General features: G+C 44.1%; 1 protein-coding gene across 1 annotated transcript in view; it reads right to left on the bottom strand.

Moving 5' to 3' along the window:
- Window positions 1–23,137, bottom strand: part of MTHFD2L (methylenetetrahydrofolate dehydrogenase (NADP+ dependent) 2 like) — a 143,144-nt gene that overhangs the window by 18,028 nt on the left and 101,979 nt on the right. The window contains exon 8 of the mRNA XM_075189544.1: window positions 3,475–3,600. Within this exon, the coding sequence (XP_075045645.1) occupies window positions 3,475–3,600 (126 nt within the window). The remainder of the gene's footprint in view (window positions 1–3,474; window positions 3,601–23,137) is intronic.

Here is a 23,137-nt window from a genome sequence, read left to right as displayed (position 1 = left end):
AGCCACTGCAGTCTCTCCTTTCTTTGCTCTTCAGGGATTTCATCCCTAACTTCCCCCATTTCAGGACTTACCTGCATCTGTTCCTGCTGAGTTCCTGCTGTGGATTCTCTTTTGCAAAATTTTTCATCTAGTTGGGATCAAATCAAACGCAGATTGTTACAAATCTGTACCTTAAGTAAAAAATCTTATGATAAAAGGAGACTACCTACACCTCTACTCTCTCCTGGTGACAAAGTATGGTTGTCTACCCGGAATCTTAGGCTTCAGGTCCCTTCCAGGAAATTCGCTCCTTGTTTCATTGGTCCCTTCAAAATCTCAGAAATCATCAACCCGGTAGCCTTTAGATTGGCACTTCCTCCCACTTTGAAAATTCCTAATGTGTTTCATGTGTCTTTTCTGAAGCCACTTGTTATTAACAAGTTTTCTTCTAAGAAACAGTCTGCGGCGATCTCCATACAAGATCAAGAGTACGAGATTAACTAAATCCTAAACACTCACATTTCCAGAGGTTCATTGCAATTCTTGGTCGATTGGAAAGGTTATAGACCTGAGGAGCGCTCCTGCCTCCATGCCCCTGATCTTTTAAAAAGCTTTCATAAAATTTTTTCACACAAGCCTTATAGGGCATCTGGAGTCCATCCCTAAGCGGAGGGGTACTGTAAGAAACTTACCTATTCCTCGCTCCTGTTCTCGATTGTAGACGCTGCTCTGTTCTTTCGGGCGGTGCATGGCTGCGGTCATGTGACACGGAGGCAGGGAATTTGAATTAATCTCTCCTATATCTTGCCCGCTTTGACACACTGCCTGTGTCAGAGCAACAAGTTACAGCTTGGCGTCTGGCTCACTTCCTCTGTGTATCTTGTGCTGCTTCCTCGTGATTACTCGTGTTTGACCTCTGCCTTGTTAGACCACTGCTCCTGGATTATCCTTCTGCCCGTCATCCTGTGTATCCGACCCGGCTATTCCTATTGACTACTCTGCTGTCTGAGCTCTTGTGTATCTGACCAGGCTGTGCTCCTGTGTATCCGACCCGGCCATTCGTTCTGACTACTCTGTTGCCTGTACCTCCGTGTATCTGAACTGGTTTATTATTGTCTTCCGCTGCCAAAATATTGGTGTAACCGTCTCTATGACTCTCCTGATTGTGGTATCTTTTCAGTTTATCTGACCCAGTGTTCCACTGAAACGTGACCGGATTTTTCAGTGCGTTCTGATCTATCTTAGCTAATTATCCTGCCACACCCTACTGCTTCAGAGTCTGCTCTCCGAATCTCTCATCTAGAGCATCTCACTTATTGCATCAGAGGGTTAACTTAAGGGCCGCGACCTGTGGGCCTCTGGCAGCAAAACCCATCCCACCTTGCAGCGCTTCTTGGTGAAGACCAGGGGGTCCATTAGACTCCACTTCTTGGAAAGGCATGTGTCAACTCTGACTCATAGAAGTCTCTCGTGAGACGTAACACAATGAAGTGGAGACATCCAGAGAAACTCAATGACAGTCAGAGTCCATTAGACTGGAGCATTTTTCAACTAAACAAGAGTCATGCACATCCTGCAAGAAGATACTGAAGTTTTCTGATGGGAAAGCAAGTTCAGCTATGGCGCACACACACACACAAACATTCTTCAACCTCCTCATTCATCCTGTAATACCTATACCTTCAAATATTCATCATCTATCGCAAGATCAAAAAACTAGCAAGAGACCTCCAATAGACCAGCATGTAGAAGAAAGGTTTTTGCACAGACGTAACATCTGCCCACAAATACAACACACAACTGCATTGTGCATGGAAGCACATGCCTGATGACGTCACTGTACATGTGCTGATGTGGTGCATTTAAAAGCTAGAACAGTGCTCTGCTCTTGCTGTCTTATTCTCATCCAGCAGGAATGACTGAGATACTCTATCAAGAGAGGAAACAGAAATAGTGAGGCATAGTAATCAGCAATACACACAAGGAACAGTAACAGCAATAAAGATTAAGCAGCACAGCATTTTACAAGTAAAATAGACACGAAAATTAGAGCAAAACTGCCCATACAGGAATGGATCAGCAAACCAAGGAATAAACACTACATTTACAATGTACATCAAAGAGTGTTGTATTCATTTATTGAAGTATATTTATATTCTATGTTGCACTGTGACTGTGGGTTATCTATAACAAGTATATGTATGTACAGTACCATACAGCATCAAAATAGAAACTTCGAGTGTGGTTTTTGCTTGTAACTAACTGGGAAATAGGACTGGAGTTGGAGTAAAAATAGCACAAAGAAAAGTGTAAAGAGGGTACGAGTAACTGGAGGAGTAAATAGCGCAATTACCATGTTAATTTTATATACATATATATATATATATATATATATATATATATATACACACACATACACACACACACACCATCATATGTGGTCCAATTCAATTTACTTACTCACCTTCACTTACAAAACTTTCAACAACACCAGACTTTTGTACATCTCGAGCCTGATACCAAAGTACTCTCCCTCATGCCTTCATAGATCTGTGCCTCACCTCCTCTCTGATAACCACCACTCACTCCTGCCTACAAGACTTCTCCGGACCCACTACTGTTTCAAGTGGAACCAGGTACTTTGGATACACAGTGTTAAATAACAAACAAAAGGAAACAAGTCTCAAACAACTATAACAATTTATTGAGAGTACGAAATAATCATATGCCAATCATAAATCGGTCATGCTTGCTCCAGGAGCCCCGTCACTACCGGTGCTGGAAATCAGATTATTGCTGGCACCACTGTAGTCAGTCTGGGATGAGGCTGCTGCTGTGACACAGCTTTTAGACTTTTATACTAGAGACAGGATGTTCTGCCTGGACACATTATACATATAAGGTACAAATTTGAATAGCTGTATATCATTGGTCAATATACGCATCAAACTGCTTATATGTGTTAAAGCATAGAAAGTACCTTAAAACTATATTGCCATGGCAAGTGCTTTCCATTATGACATCAGAGTACTGATTTACGTCTAACTAGCCATCAACCCTTAAAGTACCATAAAATACATTTTTCTTGCACTCCCATCACCACTACCTACCACTCCTGATCAGTCTCTCCTCCAGTCTTGAAATGCTCTGAGAAAACTCACCTCTATACTGGAGCCTGCCCTACTCACACCTATACTAGTCACATTAATTCACCATTGCTACTTCCATGTTTCCACTCTGAGTCATACTCCTTTGCTCTTCCTTTTCTCCACTAGATTGAAAGCTCTTACAAGATACTATTCATTTTCATGTATGCCCTTAGCCTGTCTACCTAATAAGTCAATATTTTATATATGCTTGGTTTTCCCCAAAGTGTGGTTCTGTGAAGCACTGTGGCACCTTATAAATTGACAACAATTATAATAATATAAGATGTGTAAAGGTGGACATTTGAACTAAAGAAAAATACAGTTAAATATTCTAGAAATTAATTACCTTCAAAATCCACATCTCCAACTAATATTGTTTTTCCTGTAACTGGATCTTCTATGTGATTAATGCCAACATCAATTATAGCGGACCCTTCTTTAATCATGTCTGCTGTGATCAGCTTTGGAATACCTGGAATAAATATCAGAGTTATTCAATAGGGAACACACGCATCAAACACAAGCCATAGCCCAATACAAACAGAAACAGGGCTATGTAATTTTCTGGCAGTGTATCAACCTAAATAATGTAATTAAAAACAATTGATTGCAAGACAGATTTCATTACTTAATTTCCTGTTTACTTGAGGCAAAAACTACCCTTTTTATTTTGTGTATCATAAGTTTTGTTTCCAACTATGTAAATAGCATGAAATCAACATTAACTTTTTTTTATATTCTTTTACCTTATACCATTGGTAGAATATACTGCAAATAATGTTTTTACTCAAAAATGAGTAAAAACAGAGTAGAAATACAATTATCTAATTCAATAAAACTAGTAATAAATCATTTTAAATAGGATGCTTGTAAAAGTTTATTCTTTCTACTGCCAGTAGTATGATCCAAAATTGTACTTTAGCGCAGTGTTTTCAATGCAGATTGGACTTCCTTTTGCTTCTATAGCATACTTGCCAACTCTCCCGGAATGACCGGGAGACTCCCAAAATTCGGGTCTGTCCCCCGGACTCCCGGGAGAGCAGACAATTCTCCCGATTCCTGGTGGCTCGGTAAATTAAACGGAGGGAGAGTGTAGCCGTGTTGTGTCATTGTAGCCCCGCCCCCTATTTTTATTGGCCGAAACAGTGATGACTGCTTTGAGGGTGGGGCTAATGACACAATTCTTTGAGCCCTGCCCCCACACACCCACCTGACTCCCGGGACTCAAGTTGCCAATGTTGGCAACTATGTTCTATAGTTGAGTACATATCTTTTTATTTCCGGGTAGTAAAAGGGAGACATATTTAATGTTCGCTTTTGCTGTGATTCTTTCCCTAGCTACTCAGAATATATAGTCTTATTTCAAATTTCTCCTTCTAACATTTACAATGCTACCAAGTGCATGCACTTTTTTCCATGTGACTAATATATTAAAATACTAATTTTTAATTACTTTTAGTTGAAAAGCTTAACCATGCAATACAATAAGCTGGTACATCATAAACATCCTAGCCTATGTCATAGCCTTTAAACACTTACCCCAAAGCTAGGGGCTTTGCAAAGATTATTACTTACAGATCATCTCTTCATCTTTCATCTAGTAAACAATGGTAATCATGTCACCAGGGTTTCCTGCCTGCCACCAGGATTACATTGTGATGCATGAGGATAACAGTTTGTATAAGATTGTCTTCCTCATGTGTCTGATTAGTGGTCTGGTGTCCTCTTGGATCACAAATTACATGTGAGTCTTTTGCCTACTAGCTTAGTGAACCTCTGGCCCAGAGGTGGGCAAACCAGTCCTCAAGGGCCATCAACAGTTCATGTTTTTAGGATTTCTTTAATCATGCAGAGCTGAGTTAATCTATTTGGCTGGGTCAGTAATTATCCCAGCTGTTTCTACAGACAGAAATCCTAAAAATAGGAACTGTTGGCCCTTGAGGACTGGTTTGCCCACCTCTGCTATAGCCTATATCATTTATGTGTTGCTGTCTGTGTACACGCTTTAGTCATTGACTAATCATCTGTATTAGTCAAAGCTAGGGATGTGCACCGGCGACTTTTGAGGCCTCGTGTTTTGTGTTTTGGATCCGGATTTTCTCAATGTTTTGGGTTCGGATTTGTTTCGCAAAACACCTGCCGAAAGGTTTTGGTTCGGATTTAAGGTTTTGGATTCGGATTTTTTTGGAAAAAAAACTAAAAAGTGTAAAAATCAAGTTTTTGGGCTTATTTTCACTCCTACGCTATTATTAACCTCAATAACATTCAATAACAATAATTTCCACTAATTTAAAGGCTATTCTGTACACCTAACACCTCACAATATTTTTTTTTTTTTAGTACAAAACGTTGCAACGAGGTATCTTTCTGGACTGCGTAGAGGAGTGTTCCCCACAATATAATTAAAAACCCATCAACTGGTCTGAATTACACCCAAAAATAGTATCTGGACTGCGTAGAGGACTGGCCACTAGCCACCACAAAATAATATATAGAAAACCTTCAACAGGTCTGTATTACACCCAAAAATAGTATCTGGACTGCGTAGAGTAGTGGGCACTGGGCACCACAATAAAAAATATATAGAAAACCTTCAACAGGTCTGAATTACACTCAAAAATAGTATCTGGACTGCGTAGAGGACTGGCCACTGGCCACCACAATATAATATATAGAAAACCTTCAACAGGTCTGAATTACACCCAAAAATAGTATCTGGACTGCGTAGAGGACTGGCCACTGGCCACCACAATATAATATAAAGAAAACCTTCAACAGGTCTGCATTACACCCAAAAATAGTATCTGGACTGCGTAGAGTAGTGGGCACTGGGCACCACAATAAAAAATATATAGAAAACCTTCAACAGGTCTGAATTACACCCAAAAATAGTATCTGGACTGCGTAGAGGACTGGCCACTGGCCACCACAATATAATATATAGAAAACCTTCAACAGGTCTGAATTACACCCAAAAATAGTATCTGGACTGCGTAGAGGACTGGCCACTGGCCACCACAATATAAGATATAGAAAACCTTCAACAGGTCTGAATTACACCCAAAAATAGTATCTGGACTGCGTAGAGTAGTGGGCACTGGGCACCACAATAAAATATATAGAAAACCTTCAACAGGTCTGAATTACACCCAAAAGTAGTATCTGGACTGCGTAGAGTAGTGGGCACTGGGCACCACAATAAAATATATAGAAAACCTTCAACAGGTCTGCATTACACCCAAAAATAGTATCTGGACTGCGTAGAGTAGTGGGCACTGGGCACCACAATAAAAAATATAGAAAACCTTCAACAGGTCTGCATTACACCCAAAAATAGTATCTGGACTGCGTAGAGTAGTGGGCACTGGGCACCACAATAAAAAATATATAGAAAACCTTCAACAGGTCTGAATTACACCCAAAAATAATATCTGGACTGCTTAGAGGACTGGCCACTGGCCACCACAATATAATATATAGAAAACCTTCAACAGGTCTGAATTACACCCAAAAATAGTATCTGGACTGCATATAGTAGTGGGCACTGGGCACCACAATAAAATATATAGAAAACCTTCAACAGGTCTGCATTACACCCAAAAATAGTATCTGGACTGCGTAGAGTAGTGGCCACTGGCCACCACAATATAATATATAGAAAACCTTCAACAGGTCTGAATTACACCCAAAAATAGTATCTGGACTGCGTAGAGGACTGGCCACCACAATATAATATATAGAAAACCTTCAACAGGTCTGAATTACACCCAAAAATAGTATCTGGACTGCGTAGAGTAATGGGCACTGGGCACCACAATAAAATATATAGAAAACCTTCAACAGGTCTGAATTACACCCAAAAGTAGTATCTGGACTGCGTAGAGTAGTGGGCACTGGGCACCACAATAAAATATATAGAAAACCTTCAACAGGTCTGAATTACACCCAAAAGTAGTATCTGGACTGCGTAGAGTAGTGGACACTGGGCACCACAATAAAGTATATAGAAAACCTTCAACAGGTCTGCATTACACCCAAAAATAGTATCTGTATAGTATAATGAGGAGGAATGTCCAGGAGTAGCGAGGAGGTAGTGAGAGTCAGCGGTCTGCGTATAGCAAGTTGTACCGCTGTCTATAGTGAAGGAATGGAATCCAGGTGAAGGTAGGTAACGGAGAAGTCAGTGGTCTGCGTATAGCAAGTTGTACCACTGCTTATGTGAGAGGATACTTGAAACTGGTGTCACAGGGAACAGGAGTCAGTGGTCTGCATCAGCAAGTTGTACCACTGCTATATATATATATATGTGAGGAGGGGCACGAGGAGATGAATGTAAAGCAGAGTATACACGGGGCACACAGAACTTGATCCCATGATGATATCCACAATACAACGATAACTGACAAGCACTGCTTGAGGTATACAAAGTCACAATAACTATCCGGGCAATAGGAAACAAAGTCAATAGTAACAATAGCTTCAGTGGATAGGAGGCTCCGGAGGAGAACACAACTCAGTCCAGATGGATATGCAATACACAAGCAAAGTCAATGGAAAGTATGCATACCGCGGTTCAGGAGAGCAGGCTGTCAGAGAGACGTGCAGGGATACCTGAACGGCTGAAGGCCGGCAGGAGGAGAGACCACTGGAGGGTGGAAGCGGTAATCAGGTTGGTGCAGCGCACGGCAGGTAATCCAGAATCCACGAAGCAATACTCAGGAACCAGTAGTAAGTGGAACTGGAAACATGAAGAACACGGGAGAGTTGAGGCTGTCTGGTATCCAGTAGTAGAGGTGGAGGCAGCGGAGAGCTGACACGATCAAACCCAGGAGAGTTGAGACGATCAGGAACTCTGTAGCAGTAACGGAGGCAGTGGATAGGAATCAGCTGAGTGCAGGCATGATGAACACAGGAGACTTGAAGTGAACAGGAACTCTGTAGAAGTAACGGAGGCAGCGGATAGGATTCAGCTGCATGCAGGCACGATAAACACAGGAGAGTTGAAGTGAACAGGAATTCTGTAGTAGTAATGGAGACAGCGGATAGGAATCAGCTGCGTGCAGGCACGATGAACACAGGAGAGTTGAAGTGAGCAGGAACTCTGTAGAAGTAACGGAGGCAGCGGATAGGAATCAGCTGCGTGCAGACACAATGAACACAGGAGAGTTGAAGTGGTCTGGAAACCACAATAGCAGTAACAGGAATCAGCAGGAGCTGAATACACGAGGAACACAGGAACACCTTCAGAGGCTCATGGGGAATGAGACTCCAAGATCAGGCAACCAGGTAATGATCACAGGTGGTTTAAATAGGGAGGGTTGCCTGATCATCCAATCAATTAAAAGCAACAGGTACTGAAGGTTTGAAAGGGCTGGACATGCGCAGACCCTCAGGATGGCGGACGGCCACGGTTCCTGGATACACGGGAAATGGCACTCACAGTCCGGTGACTGACAGTATGGACTGCGTAGTGTGGTGTGCCCGGAACACAATTTTTTACAGCGCCAACAATATAATTAAAAAATTGGGCATCAACTGTCACCGTTGTTTAATATCTGATACACCCAAATACGGACTGCACAGTGGAGTGGCCCCGGTAGTAAATTTGGTGCCGGGGCCACAATACCGCCTCCAACTTCCAAGTGTAGTGTTTATAAAGACAGACAGCGTCGAAGTGTTATTAGTTGACTTTCTTAACCCTAAAATTGTCCCTGTTGCAAATATTCGTGCAATGGAGAGTTACTTTTTCATTGAAAGACTCAAGCTTTCAAGTGTAGTGTTTATAAAATATAAACAACAATACAGTAGTTTTAGAGCACGTCAATACCTCTTGTTTTAAATTATGACAGGGCATTTTACTTTTGGTTTAATTTCTTGAATTTGTTTAAATTTGGTTTTACTTTTTGAACATGGCAAACGACTGTTGATTGGTCATATAATGCCAAAAAAAAAGTTCCAAGATGGAATTGTCCTTGGGCCCTCACACACACCCTTATGTTGTTGAAATAGGACATGCACACTTTAACAAACCAATCATTTCAGCGACAGGGCCTACCAAACAACTTTGGCTGAAATGATTGGTTTGTTTGGGCCCCCACACCAAAAAAGCTATTCATCTCTCCCTGTACAGACTAAACAGGCTCTACTGAGGCAAGATGTCGTCCTCATCCTCAACCTCTGATTCCACTCCCCCTACAGTGTGTACTTCCTCCTCATCACACATTATCAATTCATCCCCGCTAGACTCCACAACCACAGGTCCCTCTGTACTATCTGGAGGGCAGTGCTGTACTTCATTGAGGAATTAATTATTCATTTTTATAAACATCATTTTTTCAACGTTATGAGGAAGCAACCTCCTTCGCCGCTCACTGACCAGGTTCCCCGCTGCACTAAAAACTCTTTCCGAGTACACACTGGAGGGGGGACAACTCAGGTAAAATAGAGCCAGTTTGTACAGGGGCTTCCAAACTGCCTTTTTTTCCTGCCAGTAACAATATGGACTGTCTGACATGTCTACTTGGATGGTGTCAGCAAAGTAATCATCCACAATTTTTTCTATTGTGACAGCATCCAATGCAGCGAGAGTAGACATGTCTGCAATGGTTGGCAGGTCCTTCAGTCCGGACCAGATGTTATAAGCATCCCCGCCAGCGCCTCTTTTAGGAAAACTGAGCTTTTTCCTCGCAGCCATAGATGTGGAAGAAAATGAGGGTGGAGCTGTTGGCATGTCACGGTCCTCTTCAGAGGACAATCTCCAGCCAACAGGTCTTTGCACCGCTGTAGACCTGTGTCCGCTGGAAACAGAGACACAACATACGCTTTAAACCGAGGATCGAGCACGGTGGCCAGAATGTATTCCTCTGACTTTAAAAGAGTGACCACCCTCGGATCCTGGCAAAGCGTACGAAGGGCTACATCCACAAGAGCTACATGCTTGGTGTAATCGCAATGGCTTACCAGCTCCTCCCTCACTTTCTCCAGCTGCTTCTGCAACAGCCTGATCAGGGGAATGACCTGACTCAAGCTGGCAGTGTCGGAACTGACTTCTCGTGTGGCAAGTTCAAATGGCTGCAGAACCTTGCACAACACGGAAATCAGTCTCCACTGCGCTTGACTCAGGCACATCCCCACTCCTTTGCCTATGTCGTAGGTGGCTGTGTAGGCCTGAATGGCCTTTTGCTGCTCCTCCATCCTCTGCAGCATATAGAGGGTGGAGTTCCAGCGCGTCACAACCTCTTGTTTGAGGTGATGGCAGGGTGGGTTCATGCTTTTTTGATGTGCCTCTAGTCTGCGGTAGGCACTGGCTGAATGCCGAAAGTGTTCAGCAATTTTGCGCGATACCGCAAGCATCTCCTGCACACCCCTGTCACTCTTGAGGTAATGCTGCACCACCAAATTAATGATGTGGGCAAAACATGGGACGTGCTGGAAATTGCCCATATTTAATGCCCGCACAATGTTACTGGCATTGTCTGACACCACAAATCCCCATGAGAGTCTAAGTGGGGTAAGCCACTGGGAGATAATTTCCCTCAGTTTCTCTAATATGTTGTCAGCGTTGTGCCTCTTATTAAAGCCTGTAATACACAATGTTGCCTGCCTTTGCACGAGCAGCCATTTTGTAGATGCTGCTACTGATGTTGCTGTTGCTGCGGAAGGGGATGCATCTACCCAGTGGGCTGTCACAGTCATATAGTCCTTCGTTTGCCCAGAACCACTTGTCCACATGTCCGTGGTTAAGTGGACAGTGGGTACAACCCGCATTTTTTAGAGCACTGAGGACACTTGATCGTACTTCTCTGTACATTTTTGGTATCGCCTGCCTAGTGAAGTGGAATCTCGACGGGATTTGGTACCGGGGACACAATACCTCCATCAACCCTCTAAATCCTACTCCACTGATGGCGGACACCGGGCGCACATCTAACACCAACATTGCAGTTACAGCCGCAGTTATACGCTTTGCAATAGGGTGACTACTATCGTATTTTGTGGTCATGGCAAACGACTGTTGGACGGTCAATTGTTTTGTGAAAGACTTAGCGGTCTTACGACTTCCCCTCTGGGAAGATGACCGACTAACAGCAGCAACAGCAGCAGTGGCAGTAGTAGGCGTACCGCTGCAGGATTCCTCGGATGAATCCCGTATTGAGGAGGACTCAGTCTGGCTGCTGACTTGGGCTGCAGGACTGAATCTGATGGAGATTGTGGAGGAAGTTGACGAGGAGGGTGTTGCTGGTATGTATCCAACTGGACCACGGGATTTAGGTGTCCCTGTACCAATGAGGGTCCTAGCCCCAGTTCCTGAACTAACCACTGAACTATGAAGGTTATTCAGGTGACGTATAAGTGAGGATGTTCCTAGTTGGGCAAGATCCTTACCCCTGCTTATTTGAGCTTTACATAAGCTACATATGGCCATACATTGGTTGTCTGGATTTGGATAAAAATAACTCCAGACCGAAGAGGTGCATTTTTTGGTCTTCTGACCAGCCATGACAAAGGGCTTTTTCAATCTATGGACATCAGCTGTTTCCCCCCCCTGGTGCCTCATTTACAATAACCACATCACCATCCTCATCATCAAGTTCCTCCACAGTGCCAGCTACATCATCAATAGGCTCCTCCCGAGCCACCTCTTCCCGTACAGTGATGGGAAGGTCAGGCTTCACAACCACCAACACCCTTGGACTCGCCTTGGGGATTTGTGATAATTTCTCTTTAGAAGGCAGAGTTGTTTGCTGTTTTGTTGCTGACAGCATAACTCTCTTCAATTTTTTGTAGCGGGGGGGGGAGGAGGAGGTGGGCTAAAATCCGTGGGTGAAGCTGAACCACTAGTCATGAACACGGGCCAGGGCCTAAGCCGTTCCTTGCCACTCCGTGTCGTAAATGGCATATTGGCAACTTTACGTTTCTCCTCAGATGATTTTAAGTTTCTCTTTTTGCTACTTTTTCTTAACTTGGGCTTTTTGGATTTTACATGCCCGGTACTACGAGATTGGGCATCGGGCTTGGAAGACGACGTTGATGGCATTTCATCGTCTATGTCATGACTAGTGGCAGCAGCTTCAGCATTAGGAGGAAGTGGGTCTTGATCTTTCCCTACTTTATCCTCCAAATTTTTGGTCTCCATTATATGTAGCACAAGATACTGCAGAATGTGTGAACTTGGTAATATTGCAGTACCAATGGACTTATACTGCTGAATGTGTGATCTTGGTAATATTGCAGTACCAATGGGCTTATACTGCTGGATTGGTTTTGCAAATTTGGTTACAATTATTTTTTTTTTTAATTTTTTATTTTTATTTTTTTTATAACTTTTTTTTATTTTTTAAAAACTTGGGAATAATGGGGAAATAACTATGCCCTTAGAAGCACAGAGCACAGGACACAGCACCACTGGACTGAACAGGACACAGCACAGGACCCAGCAGCACCACTGACCTCAGAAGGACAGAGCACAGCACACAGCACCACTGGACTGAGCACAGCACAGCACAGAACTGAACTGAACAGAACTGAACAGCACGAGATATAGCAGGACAGAGGACCACCTAACACACCCTCCCTCTACCCTGATCAATGCCCGAGTGAAGATGGCGGCGACTAGCGGGGAATTTATAGGATCCGAGTATCGCGAGATCCGACAACGGGATTATGAGTCAGAGCCTCAGTTTTAGATTTGAATTTGGCGCCAATACCCGGATCTGTCTCGGATCCGACTCGGATCGGCAACGTTCGGGTGGGCTCGGATTTCAGAAATCCGAGTGCGCTCATCTCTAGTCAAAGCATTAACAGATTAAGAAAACATTGCCTATAATTCAAAGATACAGTATTTTAAAGCATATAGTCAGTGTAGGACCGAAAAAAAAAGCACCTATTAAAGGGGCAGAGAAACGCATTAGAAAGACGCTGGCAAGCACAGACACCTTTCCTTTGATTTTCGTGTATACACGTTTTTTATTGAGACATACAAAGGAATTGGAGTTATAATACTTTTGGCATATAAACGTTGACAGCTATATCTAATCATAAGGATCCGATTGAGGACTTGTAGAAGGAAACCAGGAACAAGTAAGTACCAGTCCTTGTAAGGTACAATAACCATCTGATTGCTAAAGAGTAGACAATTTTTGGACTGAAGTCTGCTAGAGCTCTATGTATATAGTTAATTATTGCTGGATTTATTCCCACTAAAGCCACAACTGTGTGGATGCATTCTTGTACCTAAGCGCTCCTTGCTGGACATTCTCCTATATTGTATGCTACTATAATGGGACTTTTGGGTCTCTACAGCCAGTGTCGGACTGGGGCATGAAGGGCCCACCGGGGGACTGCAACGCTAGGGGCCCACCAGAGGGGGTGTGGCCAGCCATCATAGAGGCGGGACCAGACACTAGAGGGGGAGTGGTCAGCCCAAGAAGGACAGCTAGCACCATAGTGTAGTATATAAAGAATGCAGTGTGTTTATAAAGAGTACACAGTCTAGTCGTGCCTCTTAGATTAGACAGTCACCAAAAATCAGGATTGTCCCACTAGACCAGGCTTGGCTAACCTGTGGCACTCCAGGTGTTGTGAAACTACAAGCCCCAGCATGCTTTGCCAATATATATAGCAGCTTATTGCTGGAAGTGTATGCTGGGACTTGTAGCTTCACAACACCTGGAGTGCCATAGGTTAGCCAAGCCTGCACTAGACTCAGAACAGACTGTCCTACCTGATCTTGTCACTTTTACCACCTGTGGCTGCTGGTTTCTTTAGTTGCGGCTTGTCTGGATCCTGGAATGTTGAGGACCCTATTTGGAAAAAATAATGGGTACATTTAGAAAATTCCAACCAGCCCGCCGTTAAATCAATAGGACCCACAATTAATACTTAGCCACCATCTACCACACACACATTACATTGCCACAAGCCCGCTGTGCCATCACACACACTAATGTGCCCCTTAATCACCATGCTGTGCCTCCTTATGATCACACTGCGCCCACCATGCTGCTTTTGCTCCCCCCTTCTCATGGCCCCCTTTCATCACCCTGTGCCATGTTGCTTTGGCCCCCCTTCACACTGTGCCATGTTGACCTGGCCCCCCCTGCACAGTCTACCATGCTGACCTGGCCCCCCCCTGCATAGTCTACCATGCTGACCTGGCCCCCCCTGCACAGTCTACCATGCTGACCTGGCCCCCCCTGCACACTCTGCCATGCTCTTTTCTGTTTAAAAAAAAAAATCCCTGCCACACAATACAAAGATCCTGCCCCCTACAAGCTATTTCATCACCTCCCCCATCAGCCAATTCATCCCCCCTGTCATTTTTATCAACCCGCACCAGACAGTTTATGACCCCCCCTATCCAATTCATTAACCCCCCCCCCCCCCCCCCATCCCTGTAGCCAGTCCATTACCTCCCCATTGCTTTTTCCTCTCTGCTGGTGTAATGGTCAAGCATCTGAATACTTTTCTCCATAAGTGTAATATAAATATATATATATATATTAGGGATGAGCGCACTCGGATTTATGAAATCCGAGCCCACCCGAACGTTGCGGATCCGAGTCGGATCCGAGACAGATCCGGGTATTGGCGCCAAATTCAAAAGTGAAACTGAGGCTCTGACTCATAATCCCGTTGTCGGATCTCGCGATACTCGGATCCTATAAATTCCCCGCTAGTCGCCGCAATCTTCACTCGGGCATTGATCAGGGTAGAGGGAGGGTGTGTTAGGTGGTCCTCTGTGCTGTTTAGTTCTGTGCTGTTTAGTTCTGTGCTGTTTAGTTCTGTGCTGTTTAGTGCTGTGCTGTTTAGTGCTGTGCTGTGCTGTGCTGTGCTGTGCTGTGCTGTGCTGTGCTGTGTTCTGCAGTATCAGTCCAGTGGTGCTGTGTGCTGTGCTCTGTCCTTCTGAGGTCAGTGGTGCTGCTGGGTCCTGTGCTGTGTCCTGTTCAGTCCAGTGGTGCTGTGTCCTGTGCTCTGTGCTTCTAAGGGCATAGTTATTTCCCCAATATTCCCCTGTGTTTAAAAAAATAAAAAAAAGTTTTTTTAAAAAATACCAAAAACTACTTTAATATTTTTTAATTACCACAAAATTTTCACAACCAATCCTGCAGTATAAGCCCATTGGTACTGCAATATTACCAAGTTCACACATTCAGCAGTAAAAGTCCAGTGGTACTGCAATATTACAAAGTTTACACATTCTGCAGTATCAGTCCAGTGGTGCTGTGTCCTGTGCTCTGTCCTGCTGAGTTCCGTAGTGCTGCTGGGTCCTGTGCCGTGTCCTGTTCAGTCCAGTGGTGCTGTGTCCTGTGCTCTGTGCTTCTAAGGGCATAGTTATTTCCCCATTATTCCCAAGTTTTTAAAAAATTTAAAAAAAGTAAAAAAAAATAAAAAATTTAAAAAAAAAAAAATATATAATAATTATAACCAAATTTGCAAAACCAATCCAGCATTATAAGTCCATTGGTACTGCAATATTACCAAGTTCACACATTCTGCAGTATCAGTCCAGTGGTGCTGTGTCCTGTGCTCTGTCCTGCTGAGTTCCGTAGTGCTGCTGGGTCCTGTGCCGTGTCCTGTTCAGTCCAGTGGTGCTGTGTCCTGTGCTCTGTGCTTCTAAGGGCATAGTTATTTCCCCACTATTCCCAAGTTTTTTAAAAATAAGAAAAAAGTAAAAAAAAATAAAAAATTTAAAAAAAAAATAAAAAATAATAATTATAACCAAATTTGCAAAACCAATCCAGCAGTATAAGTCCATTGGTACTGCAATATTACCAAGTTCACACATTCTGCAGTATCTTGTGCTACATATAATGGAGACCAAAAATTTGGAGGATAAAGTAGGGAAAGATCAAGACCCACTTCCTCCTAATGCTGAAGCTGCTGCCACTAGTCATGACATAGACGATGAAATGCCATCAACGTCGTCTTCCAAGCCCGATGCCCAATCTCGTAGTACCGGGCATGTAAAATCCAAAAAGCCCAAGTTAAGAAAAAGTAGCAAAAAGAGAAACTTAAAATCATCTGAGGAGAAACGTAAAGTTGCCAATATGCCATTTACGACACGGAGTGGCAAGGAACGGCTTAGGCCCTGGCCCGTGTTCATGACTAGTGGTTCAGCTTCACCCACGGATCTTAGCCCTCCTCCTCCTCCCCCCCCTACAAAAAATTGAAGAGAGTTATGCTGTCAGCAACAAAACAGCAAACAACTCTGCCTTCTAAAGAGAAATTATCACAAATCCCCAAGGCGAGTCCAAGGGTGTTGGTGGTTGTCAAGCCTGACCTTCCCATCACTGTACGGGAAGAGGTGGCTCGGGAGGAGGCTATTGATGATGTAGCTGGCGCTGTGGAGGAACTTGATGATGAGGATGGTGATGTGGTTATTGTAAATGAGGCACCAGGGGGGGAAACAGCTGATGTCCATGGGATGAAAAAGCCCATCGTCATGCCTGGTCAGAAGACCAAAAAATGCACCTCTTCGGTCTGGAGTTATTTTTATCCAAATCCAGACAACCAATGTATGGCAATATGTAGCTTATGTAAAGCTCAAATAAGCAGGGGTAAGGATCTTGCCCACCTAGGAACATCCTCCCTTATACGTCACCTGAATAACCTTCATAGTTCAGTGGTTAGTTCAGGAACTGGGGCTAGGACCCTCATCGGTACAGGGACACCTAAATCCCGTGGTCCAGTTGGATACACACCAGCAACACCCTCCTCGTCAACTTCCTCCACAATCTCCATCAGATTCAGTCCTGCAGCCCAAGTCAGCAGCCAGACTGAGTCCTCCTCAATACGGGATTCATCCGAGGAATCCTGCAGCGGTACGCCTACTACTGCCACTGCTGCTGTTGCTGCTGTTAGTCGGTCATCTTCCCAGAGGGGAAGTCGTAAGACCGCTAAGTCTTTCACCAAACAATTGACCGTCCAACAGTCGTTTGCCATGACCACCAAATACGATAGTAGTCACCCTATTGCAAAGCGTATAACTGCGGCTGTAACTGCAATGTTGGTGTTAGACGTGCGCCCGGTGTCCGCCATCAGTGGAGTGGGATTTAGAGGGTTGATGGAGGTATTGTGTCCCCGGTACCAAATCCCCTCGAGATTCCACTTCACTAGGCAGGCGATACCAAAAATGTACAGAGAAGTACGATCAAGTGTCCTCAGTGCTCTTAAAAATGCGGTTGTACCCACTGTCCACTTAACCACGGACATGTGGACAAGTGGTTCTGGGCAAACGAAGGACTATATGACTGTGACAGCCCACTGGGTAGATGCATCCCCTTCTGCAGCAACAGCAACAGCTGCATCAGTAGCAGCATCTACAAAATGGCTGCTCATGCAAAGGCAGGCAACATTGTGCATTACAGGCTTTAATAAGAGGCACAACGCTGACAACATATTAGAGAAAATGAGGGAAATTATCTCCCAGTGGCTTACCCCACTTAGACTCTCATGGGGATTTGTGGTGTCAGACAATGCCAGTAACATTGTGCGGGCATTAAATATGGGCAATTTCCAGCACGTCCCATGTTTTGCCCACACCATTAATTTGGTGGTGCAGCATTACCTCAAGAGTGACAGGGGTGTGCAGGAGATGCTTGCGGTGGCCCGCAAAATTGCTGGACACTTTCGGCATTCAGCCAGTGCCTACCGCAGACTAGAGGCACATCAAAAAAGCTTGAACCTGCCCTGCCATCACCTCAAACAAGAGGTTATGACGCGCTGGAACTCCACCCTCTATATGCTGCAGAGGATGGAGGAGCAGCAAAAGGCCATTCAGGCCTACACAGCCACCTACGACATAGGCAAAGGAGTGGGGATGCGCCTGAGTCAAGCGCAGTGGAGACTGATTTCCATGTTGTGCAAGGTTCTGCAGCCATTTGAACTTGCCACACGAGAAGTCAGTTCCGACACTGCTTGAGTCAGGTCATTCCCCTGATCAGGCTGTTGCAGAAGCAGCTGGAGAAAGTGAGGGAGGAGCTGGTAAGCCATTGCGATTACAGCAAGCATGTAGCTCTTGTGGATGTAGCCCTTCGTACGCTTTGCCAGGATCCGAGGGTGGTCACTCTTTTAAAGTCAGAGGAATACATTCTGGCCACCGTGCTCGATCCTCGGTTTAAAGCGTATGTTGTGTCTCTGTTTCCGGCGGACACAAGTCTACAGCGGTGCAAAGACCTGCTGGTCAGGAGATTGTCCTCTGAAGAGGACCGTGACATGCCAACAGCTCCACCCTCATTTTCTTCCACATCTATGGCTGCGAGGAAAAAGCTCAGTTTTCCCAAAAGAGGCACTGGCGGGGATGCTGATAACATCTGGTCCGGACTGAAGGACCTGCCAACCATTGCAGACATGTCTACTCTCGCTGCATTGGATGCTGTGACAATAGAAAAAATTGTGGATGATTACTTTGCTGACACCATCCAAGTAGACATGTCAGACAGTCCATATTGTTACTGGCAGGAAAAAAAGGCAGTTTGGAAGCCCCTGTACAAACTGGCTCTATTTTACCTGAGTTGTCCCCCCTCCAGTGTGTACTCGGAAAGAGTTTTTAGTGCAGCGGGGAACCTGGTCAGTGAGCGGCGAAGGAGGTTGCTTCCTCACAACGTTGAAAAAATGATGTTTATAAAAATGAATAATCAATTCCTCAATGAAGTACAGCACTGCCCTCCAGATACTACAGAGGGACCTGTGGTTGTGGAGTCCAGCGGGGACGAATTGATAATGTGTGATGAGGAGGAAGTAGACACTGTAGGGGGAGAGGAATCAGAGGTTGAGGATGAGGACGACATCTTGCCTCAGTAGAGCCTGTTTAGTCTGTACAGGGAGAGATGAATAGCTTTTTTGGTGTGGGGGCCCAAACAAACCAATCATTTCAGTCAAAGTTGTTTGGTAGGCCCTGTCGCTGAAATGATTGGTTTGTTAAAGTGTGCATGTCCTATTTCAACAACATACCTCTCAACTGCAGCTCATCCCTCCTCTGCGGGGATAATGTCTCCTGTGCTCTGACACGTCACTCTGTGTACTCTCAGCCTCAGGATCTGACACTACAGCTACCATGCCTCTTGTAGCAGCCCTCACTCCAGGGCCTCTTCCATGTGCAGTGTCCCCCTCTCTCTTGGGTTCACTATAGTGGCATGGAGTTCTCCCCCTCATCCAGGGCACACATTCCTTGCCCTGGCTCAGTCACCACGCTCAGACTTCCAGGCAATGCTGGGGGAGCCTGGGAGCTTCCACCCCAGGTCCCCAGCTACAACTCTCCTCTCCTGTGTCTTCTCTCTCTTTCTGACACTTTAAAGATCGTGCCTTTAAATGAAAAAGTCAGTCTTCATTGCACGACTATGTGCAAGTGCAACAGGGACATTTTTTTGGGTTTACAAAGTCAAACAATAACACTTCGACCCTGTCTGTCTGGGGTCTCTCAATGACGAATTGTCTGTAGCATGTTTGGAGGAGGTATTGTGGCCCCGGTACCAAATTGTGTACCGGGGCCACCACACTACGCAGTCAAGATACTTGTTTGGTGGAATTCAGACCAGTTGAGGGTTTTATTATTATATTGTGTGGACCACTCTATCTATACCACACTACAACTCTATACCACTCTATTTCCTACTTTAATTCTATTTAATTCTATTTCCTACTTTAATTCTATTACTAATTAATTACCATAAAGAGGAACAAAATAAACCAATTTTACCAAAAGTATAATATGACTTAGACTTACAAACACTACACTTTAAAGATCGTGCCTTTAAATGAAAAAGTCAGTCTTCATTGCACGACTATGTGCAACAGGGACATTTTTTTGGGTTTACAAAGTCAAACAATAACACTTCGACCCTGTCTGTCTGTGGTCTCTCAATGACGAATTGTCTGTAGCATGTTTGGAGGAGGTATTGTGGCCCCGGTATCAAATTGGGTACCGGGGCCACCCCACTATGCAGTCCAGATACTTGTTTGGTGGAATTCCGACACGTGGAGGGTTTTTTAATTATATTGTGGCCTCGGTACCAAATTGTGTACCGGGGCCACCACACTACGCAGTCAAGATAGATAGATGCGTATTGCGTATCATAGATAAAGTACATTCAGTGGTGTGGGGCAAATTGAAAAATATTCCAAATGCACTGACATTATCAAAAACAAGAGGTTGTCACACGCTAAAACTCCAACATGTATATGATGGAGAGGATGGAGGAGCAGCCGTATGTGTAGTGTAATGCAGATCTGTTGAAGGTTTTTTATATATTTTATTGTGGTGCCCAGTGCCCACTCCTCTACGCAGTCCAGATACATTTATTGGTGCGAATCATAAAAGTTCAGGGTTTTTAATATATATTGTGGTGACCCACTCCTCTACGCAGTCCAGGTACATTTATTGGTGCGATTCATAAAAGTTCAGGGTTTTTAAGATATCTTGTGGTGACCCACTCCTATACGCAGTCCAGGTACATTTATTGGTGCGATTCATAAAAGTTCAGGGTTTTTAATAGATATTGTGGTGACCCACTCCTCTACGCAGTCCAGGTACATTTATTGGTGCGAATCATAAAAGTTCAGGGTTTTTAATATATCTTGTGGTGACCCACTCCTCTACGCAGTCCAGGTACATTTATTGGTGCGAATCATAAAAGTTCAGGGTTTTTAAGATATTGTGGTGACCCACTCCTCTACGCAGTCCAGGTACAATTATTGGTGCGAATTAGGGATGAGCGCGCTCGGATTTCTGAAATCCGAGCCCACCCGAACGTTGCGGATCCGAGTCGGATCCGAGACAGATCCGGGTATTGGCGCCAAATTCAAAAGTGAAACTGAGGCTCTGACTCATAATCCCGTTGTCGGATCTCGCGATACTCGGATCCTATAAATTCCCCGCTAGTCGCCGCCATCTTCACTCGGGCATTGATCAGGGTAGAGGGAGGGTGTGTTAGGTGGTCCTCTGTGCTGTTTAGTTCTGTGCTGTTTAGTTCTGTGCTGTTTAGTGCTGTGCTGTTTAGTGCTGTGCTGTGCTGTGCTGTGCTGTGTTCTGCAGTATCAGTCCAGTGGTGCTGTGTGCTGTGCTCTGTCCTTCTGAGGTCAGTGGTGCTGCTGGGTCCTGTGCTGTGTCCTGTTCAGTCCAGTGGTGCTGTGTCCTGTGCTCTGTGCTTCTAAGGGCATAGTTATTTCCCCAATATTCCCCTGTGTTTAAAAAAATAAAAAAAAGTTTTTTTTATAAAATACCAAAAACTACTTTAATATTTTTTAATTACCACAAAATTTTCACAACCAATCCTGCAGTATAAGCCCATTGGTACTGCAATATTACCAAGTTCACACATTCAGCAGTAAAAGTCCAGTGGTACTGCAATATTACAAAGTTTACACATTCTGCAGTATCAGTCCAGTGGTGCTGTGTCCTGTGCTCTGTCCTGCTGAGTTCCGTAGTGCTGCTGGGTCCTGTGCCGTGTCCTGTTCAGTCCAGTGGTGCTGTGTCCTGTGCTCTGTGCTTCTAAGGGCATAGTTATTTCCCCATTATTCCCAAGTTTGTAAAAAATAAAAAAAAAGTAAAAAAAAATAAAAAAATTAAAAAAAAAAAAAATATATAATAATTATAACCAAATTTGCAAAACCAATCCAGCATTATAAGTCCATTGGTACTGCAATATTACCAAGTTCACACATTCAGCAGTAAAAGTCCAGTGGTACTGCAATATTACAAAGTTTACACATTCTGCAGTATCAGTCCAGTGGTGCTGTGTCCTGTGCTCTGTCCTGCTGAGTTCCGTAGTGCTGCTGGGTCCTGTGCCGTGTCCTGTTCAGTCCAGTGGTGCTGTGTCCTGTGCTCTGTGCTTCTAAGGGCATAGTTATTTCCCCATTATTCCCAAGTTTGTAAAAAATAAAAAAAAAGTAAAAAAAAATAAAAAATTAAAAAAAAAAAAAATATATATAATAATTATAACCAAATTTGCAAAACCAATCCAGCATTATAAGTCCATTGGTACTGCAATATTACCAAGTTCACACATTCAGCAGTAAAAGTCCAGTGGTACTGCAATATTACAAAGTTTACACATTCTGCAGTATCAGTCCAGTGGTGCTGTGTCCTGTGCTCTGTCCTGCTGAGTTCCGTAGTGCTGCTGGGTCCTGTGCCGTGTCCTGTTCAGTCCAGTGGTGCTGTGTCCTGTGCTCTGTGCTTCTAAGGGCATAGTTATTTCCCCATTATTCCCAAGTTTGTAAAAAATAAAAAAAAAGTAAAAAAAAATAAAAAATTTAAAAAAAAAAAAATATATATAATAATTATAACCAAATTTGCAAAACCAATCCAGCATTATAAGTCCATTGGTACTGCAATATTACCAAGTTCACACATTCTGCAGTATCTTGTGCTACATATAATGGAGACCAAAAATTTGGAGGATAAAGTAGGGAAAGATCAAGACCCACTTCCTCCTAATGCTGAAGCTGCTGCCACTAGTCATGACATAGACGATGAAATGCCATCAACGTCGTCTTCCAAGCCCGATGCCCAATCTCGTAGTACCGGGCATGTAAAATCCAAAAAGCCCAAGTTAAGAAAAAGTAGCAAAAAGAGAAACTTAAAATCATCTGAGGAGAAACGTAAAGTTGCCAATATGCCATTTACGACACGGAGTGGCAAGGAACGGCTTAGGCCCTGGCCCGTGTTCATGACTAGTGGTTCAGCTTCACCCACGGATCTTAGCCCTCCTCCTCCTCCCCCCCCCTACAAAAAATTGAAGAGAGTTATGCTGTCAGCAACAAAACAGCAAACAACTCTGCCTTCTAAAGAGAAATTATCACAAATCCCCAAGGCGAGTCCAAGCGTGTTGGTGGTTGTCAAGCCTGACCTTCCCATCACTGTACGGGAAGAGGTGGCTCGGGAGGAGGCTATTGATGATGTAGCTGGCGCTGTGGAGGAACTTGATGATGAGGATGGTGATGTGGTTATTGTAAATGAGGCACCAGGGGGGGAAACAGCTGATGTCCATGGGATGAAAAAGCCCATCGTC

Source organism: Mixophyes fleayi, chromosome 1 (assembly GCF_038048845.1).
Source record: "Mixophyes fleayi isolate aMixFle1 chromosome 1, aMixFle1.hap1, whole genome shotgun sequence".
Taxonomy (NCBI): Eukaryota; Metazoa; Chordata; class Amphibia; order Anura; family Limnodynastidae; genus Mixophyes; species Mixophyes fleayi.
Note: the sequence above shows the minus strand (reverse complement) of the source record. Positions and strands in the feature narration are given on the sequence as shown.